The following is a 6,950-nucleotide window of genomic DNA, read 5'->3' on the forward strand; positions in this document are numbered from 1 at the left end:
AACGGAGGAACTGATCAAGAAAAAAATTAAATTTAGATGGGAAAAAATTGAAGTCATCACGGTCACTCTAAATGAGAGGAGATATTGGCTAAATTCGGAAGAAAAGGCAAGAGCCTTCTATATGGACCATATAAAAGTTAAAACGCAAGAATCAACACAAAGGAAGTTCCATGGTAATAGGAAGGGAAACCAATCCAAAGAACGAAAAACAGAGCCAGAGAAAGAAGAGGAGTCAAACGACGATGAAGAAGGAGATAAGAATTGCAGTAAATCACAGAATGGACAAGAGGAAAGGGAACTCAAAAGATTGAGAGAATTTTCCCCAGAAAACTATAAACTGATGCTACCACAGGAAGTGGTACAGTGGGAAATGCCCGAAAACCCTCATGAATAAGGATATCAAGATCTAGTCCAACAACATTAATGGAATTAATTCTCCAAATAAAAGGGAAAAAATCTTCAATTATTTGAAACAAAAGAATCTAGACCTTATAGTGCTTCAGGAGACGCACATCGCCAATAAAACACCTGATACAGGAGAGGCTGGGGAAAGAATTTCATGCATCATGCAATGAAAAAAAAGAGGAGTTGTATTATATGTCAAAAGCTGGTTAATCCCAAAACAAATTTTTCAAAGATGATGATGGAAGATATATAGGCATTTTAATTGAAATAAAGAATCAAATATAATGGTTTGCAATATTTATTGTCCAAATGGACCAAAATTGAAATTTATGAAAGATTTAAAAAGGGAAGTAGATGGGCAGGACTATGACAAATTAATAATGTTAGGAGATTTTAATGGGGTGGTAGATATAAAACTAGATAAAACTTTCAACATTTTGAGAGGATCCATTGATAAAAATAAATCTTGTTTACTACCTAAAAATTCATATCACAATTAGAAAACTTACAGGATATCTGGAGACATCACAAGGGCACTACCAGGGATTATACCTATTACTCAGGAAGACACAAATCTTGGTCCCATATAGACATGGCATGGGCCACAAGTTCATTAATAGCAAAAATACAAAAGATAAAGATAACTGCCAGAGTATTCTCGGACTATTGCGCCATAGAATTTATAATAAAGGGGAACGAAACCACATTCAAATGGAGACTAAAAGAAAGCTTACTTAAGCGAGAAAAAGATATAGAAAGGAATAAGAAATTACTAGTAGAATATTTAGATTTAAACAAAGGAGAGGAGACAACTAAGATCATTCAATGGGAAGCAATGAAAGTAGTAATGAGGGGTTACTTTATTCAACAAGATGCAATCAATAGAGTGAACAAAAATAAAGAAATGAAAGAAATTTCAGAAAATTTAAATAAAACGAAGGAACAATTAAAAAAGAACCCCAATGACAAAATAAATAAAAATCAAATTAGAATCACTGAAAAAACAGATACAATTATTACAAACTGAAAATATAGAAAAACAAATGAAATTCATGAAGATAAATTATTTCCAAAATGCTAATAAGATTGGCAAATGGCTGGCAAATAAACTGAAGGAACGCAAACAAAAACAATTAATTACAAAAATTCAAGTTCAAGGGAAAACATTTACGGAAAAAAGTATTGAGCATCATTTTACTAAATTCTACAAAGAATTATATAAAAAGACAGGTGTTTCAGAAGAGAAAATCACAGAATATCTCTGCAACTCCAGTCTTCCCAAGTTAACAGATGCCCAAAGAGAAGTATTAAATGGACCGATAACCATGCCAGAAATTGATAACGCTATCAGAAAACTAAAAAATAATAAAGCCCCTGGTCCAGATGGCTACACCGCTATATTTTATAAAATATTCAGCAATGAGATAAGTCCCCTGTTAAAAGATATCCTGAACAATATTTTAGAAAATAAAATTCTCCCCAAATCGTGGGAACAAACCAATATAACACTTCACTTCACTTAGGCGATCCCTCGTTGGACGAGTAAGATGGTCTTCCATTATGGATTTCCCTGTGGGTCCGTATGTGGCTGTGGAGCCCTATTCTTGCTCTGCATCTTCTTCCGCAGTGGGGGCATTGGTTTCCAGGTGGGAGGCGGTCCCGGTCGGGGTTGGCTTGACGCGCCTTCCTCCTGGCACGTTTCTCTCTTTCACCCTCCACTCGTGCCTCCTCAAATTCTGCAGCACTGCTGGTCACAGCTGTCCTCCAGCTGGAGCGCTCAAGGGCCAGGGCTTCCCAGTTCTCAGTGTCTATGCCAGAGTTTTTAAGGTTGGCTTTGAGCCCATCTTTAAATCTCTTTTCCTGTCCACCAACGTTCCATTTTCCATTCTTAAGTTCGGAGTAGAGCAACTGCTTTGGGAGACGGTGGTCAGGCATCCGGACAACGTGGCCGGCCCAGCGGAGTTGATGTTGGAGGACCATCGCTTCAATGCTGGTGGTCTTTGCTTCTTCCAGCACACTGACGTTTGTCCGCCTGTCTTCCCAGGAGATTAGCAGGATTTTCCGGAGGCAGCGCTGATGGAAACGTTCCAGGAGCTGCATGTGACGTCTGTAGACAGTCCACGTCTCACAGGCATATAGCAGGGTTGGGAGGACAATAGCTTTATAAACAAGCACCTTGGTATCCCTACGGATGTCCCGGTCCTCAAACACTCTCTGCTTCATTCTGGAAAATGCTGCACTTGCAGAGCTCAGGCGGTGTTGTATTTCGGCATCAATGTTGACTTTGGTGGAGAGGTGGCTGCCAAGGTAGTGGAAATGGTCCACATTTTCTAATGTGACACCATTAAGTTGTATTACTGGCATTGGAGAGGGATTGGCTGGCGACTGCTGGAACAGCACCTTGGTTTTCTCAATGTTCAGTGACAGGCCGAGCTTCTCATATGCTTCTGCGAAGGTGTTTAGAGTGGCTTGTAGATCTTCTTCTGAATATAACACTAATTATAACACTAATTCATAAAGAAGGCACCGACCCAATGGAGATTAAGAATTATTGACCAATATCCTTATTAAATAATGATTACAAAATTTTCTCGATAATCATGGGTGAAAGATTAAAAGGATTCCTAAAAGATTGGATTTCGGAAGAACAGGTAGGCTTCCTCCCAAATAGACAAATTAAAGATAATACAAGAATATTGATAGATACAATTGAATATTATGAAAAACGCAATGTGGCATTACTCTTTATAGACTCCGAAAAGGCATTTGATAAAGTTAATTGGAATTATTTAAAATTATTATTAAAAGAGATAGATATTGGATATAACTTCCAAAATGCAATAGAATCAATATATACACACCAAGAAGCAACCATAATTATAAATGGCCAAGAAACTCAAAAAACGATTCAAATCACCCAGGGGACCCGCCAAGGTTGTCCTCTCTCCCCACTTTTATTTATTTTAGTAATAGACACCCTAATCAAAAATATAAATAATGATATAAATTTGAGAGGATTGAAAATTCTGAAATATCAATATAAAATTAGAGTGTATGCCGAAGACGTATGTATTATTGAAGACCCATTAAATAGCATAAATAAATTGCTAAAAAAGATTGAAATCTTTGGGAACTTGGCAGGCTTCAAATTAAATAAACAAAAAACAAAATTATTGTTAAAAATATGGATAAAAAAACAAAAGAAACATTACAGGAAACCTCAGGAATAAAAATTGAAAAAAAAATTAGGAGTAACCGTAACACAAAGCAACACAAAATTAATAAAAAATAACTATGAGACGCTGTGGGAAAAATACAGAAAGATTTAGAAAGGTGGAAGCACCAAAACGTATCACTACTTGGCCGAATTGCTACAATAAAAATGACCATACTTCCCCAACTCCTTTTCCTCTTTCAAACCCTACCAATTATAAGGAGCGACCATCTCTTCAAAAAGTGGAATTCGGATATAACTAAATTTATATGGAGGAATGGAAAACCAAGAATAAATTTAAGAATTTTAACGGATTGAAAAAAAGGAGGTGGTTTGGGGCTACCGAATTTCAAGGCGTACTATGAAGCTTGCAATTTGGTTGGGATAAAAGACTGGGCTACATTAAAAAACACCAAACTTCTAACTTTAGAAGGTCATGACCTAAGAACTGGATGACATGGCTATATGTGGTACAATAAAAGAACAGTGGAGATATTTTTTTAGTAATCATTACATTAGAGCAGCACTAATTAAAACGTGGAAAAAATACAAGCCAAGACTATACACTAGAATACCATTATGGATATCCCCAGTGGAGGCAAGGCATAAGAGGGAATTGGGAGAAGAAAATTGGTTAATGTACCACAAAATTTTATACAAAAAAGGGAATGGGGAATTTGAAATCAAATCGATAGAGGAGATAAAGCAATTAAGGGAGAAAACAACATGATTGCAATATTATCAAATCTACCAGGGATTTAAGGAAGATGAGAAAATAGGCTTCTGCCAAAACCAAGGCCTATGGGACATAATCTTAAAGAGAAGTAAAAAACTAATAAAAATCATGTATCAACAGTTATTAAGCTGGTATGCGGAAGAAGAACAAATAAAAAAACTGCCAAATCAAATGGGCTAAGGATATAGGGCATAGCATCCTAACTAATCAGTGGGAGGAGATCTGGAACATCAAACTAAAATACATGTTAGCGAGTGATTTGCGGGAGAATTGGTATAAAATTTTCTTCTGATGGTATTACACTCCAGAAAAATTGGCTAAATTTAATAAAAGTATCCCAAACAGCTGTTGGAAATGCGGAAAGGAGAAAGGGCCTTTTTTTTCCATCTATGGTGGTCCTGTAAAAGAGTTTAAAATATTGGAAAGGAATACATCTTTCAGTCCAAAAATTTCTAAAAATTAACTCCCCCCGAACACCGGAGATGTACCTCCTTGGTATATCTCCTAAAAAGTTGAATGAAAAGCAGGATAAAATATTTTTCCTGTTAAGCACTGCAGCGAGACTATTGTTAGCTAGGATATGGAAACTGGAAGGAATACCAAATATCGAGGATTGGATTTTGAAAGTATTTGACATAATCCAAATGGAAGGATTATCACAAAGATTAATCGGAACAAACAAAAAGATGGACTGGTCTGGATTTAAAGACTTCATCTCAACAAAGGAAATCCCATTGGTGATAGATCTGTCCAGCATATGAAAAAGACAAACAGTGGAAGTGATGCCAGATTGGTTAAAAGAAGATAATATAGGGAAAACAAAGACACCCTCAGAAGATATTGGGAAGTCGCATCACGAGCACAAATGGACCAGGGGTTTTTCTTGGTGTTTTTTTTCCTCTCTCTTTCATCTTCTTCTTCTTCTTTCTCTTACTCTAAATACTTCCTACTTTACACCTTAGTGCTGTCTCTAAAGCACACATATGTTTTCCCCCACTTTCGCTGTAAATTATATAAAATTCAATAAAAATATTATAAAAAAATTAGGTGCCTCGGCTTACATTGGGTCGGCTTATACTCGAGTATATACGGTATATTAGAAACCAACTATTTCTCACTACTTTATTTTCCAAATCACCAGGCTGGGTCACAGCAAAGCATGACAGGATAGTGGTTATATAAAAGCTAAAGGCAAGAGTTCCAACATTTGCCAGGTGTTATTGAATTGAGTTCTTGACCATCAAGGATTTCAATTCTAGTATCAAAGAATTAAAAAAACCCACACTATTTTACTATAGTTTGTTCAGGCTTATATTTCTATCGATACAAGATATCATGCACTAGTGAGTTTGAACCAGGTGCACAAGATCAATATACTTACAATTGCTTCACAGAATTTATGATTGTGGAACATAATTCTATCCTTTTCACCTTCACAGACATCTTAATGTCTGTAGTCACACTGGCTTTTATAGAGGCTATATCAGGTGTAGAAATTTGTCCTCTCACTGTATGATCTACCTCTTCCTTAATGATAAATTTATCTCCATCTTTGATATCTGGAAATTAAAAATGGATAAAGTATGTGATTGAAAGATGCATTAGAAAAAAATGAAGATAGCTGGAGGATCAAGACATCTTTTTCTAATAAGGTATAAGAAAATAGCTGCCTCTACCAAATCAGACGAACAGCCTCACATCAGGGATTTATTGGAGATGATGGGGACAGAAGCTAAGACTGAACATGACTGGGAGAGACATGGAAAAGGACACTTTTTGTAGCTGCCTTTGGACTCCATGTGTTTTATGAGCCTTTTAGACCTCTAAGATCTTTTGGAGCCTCTCATCAACTTCTCAGGAGAGGGCCTCTTGGTGGCTGCTCCCAGACTTTGGAACTAACCCCCCCCCCCCCCTTAGAGAGATCAGCATGGACAAAATGTTGAACTAGAAAGGTCTCTGTCCAATTCAGCACCATCCTTAGGTTATCACTGAATCTTAGATGTTACCTAATTTTACAGCGTGACCGCCAGAACGAACCACATCTGTTAGTTTGTATCCAGTATTTTGAAAAGATTTAGTCATCCAGAAATAAGTTTTTGTGTTTTTGTAAAGCAGGTAAAAAGGCCGATACTTGTCATGGTCTGCACTGCTGAGTACTGGGATCCAATTTCCTTCTGGGTCCAGTTCTTTTGCCAAAGACTTGGTTGCCTTATAGAATGCCATTTCAGGAAGATAATTTTGACCTAAAAGAGAGAAACAGTAAAAAGAACAAATTTATGAACTGCACTGCATCGTGCAATTAGCAGAGGAAAGACATCTGGGATGGAATGCCTGAGCCTTTGGGAAAAACTATAGTGTCTGGCTTTACTCAGGGGGCAATATGTATAAGGTAAATTAAAACAATGTTTTACAAAAGGAGATTTTGCTGGTTGCAGTCACCTATCTGGAGTCTTCTGCCTCTGGTGCAAAGCGATGGTTTACAAGCTGTTGCTTATAAGCTCTCTCAATCTTCTTTCTTATGAAGCTTAGGCTGGTCAAAAGCTTCTGTTTTCTCTGGGACTGATGGTATAAGAATACTGTTGAATGCAGGTGCCA

At 36.9% G+C, this 6,950-nt stretch overlaps 1 protein-coding gene across 1 annotated transcript in view; it reads right to left on the reverse strand.

Moving 5' to 3' along the window:
* Positions 1 to 6,594, reverse strand: part of LOC137097371 (gasdermin-A3-like) — a 28,274-nt gene extending 21,680 nt beyond the window's left edge. The window contains exons 1-2 of the mRNA XM_067470036.1: positions 6,362 to 6,594; positions 5,737 to 5,914 (exon numbers count right to left, since the gene is read on the reverse strand). Of these exons, the coding sequence (XP_067326137.1) occupies positions 5,737 to 5,914; positions 6,362 to 6,578 (395 nt within the window). The 5' untranslated portion in view covers positions 6,579 to 6,594. The remainder of the gene's footprint in view (positions 1 to 5,736; positions 5,915 to 6,361) is intronic.
* Between the last annotated feature and the right edge of the window lie 356 nt (positions 6,595 to 6,950).

The sequence above is a fragment of the Anolis sagrei genome, chromosome 6, assembly GCF_037176765.1.
Source record: "Anolis sagrei isolate rAnoSag1 chromosome 6, rAnoSag1.mat, whole genome shotgun sequence".
Classification (NCBI taxonomy): Eukaryota; Metazoa; Chordata; class Lepidosauria; order Squamata; family Dactyloidae; genus Anolis; species Anolis sagrei.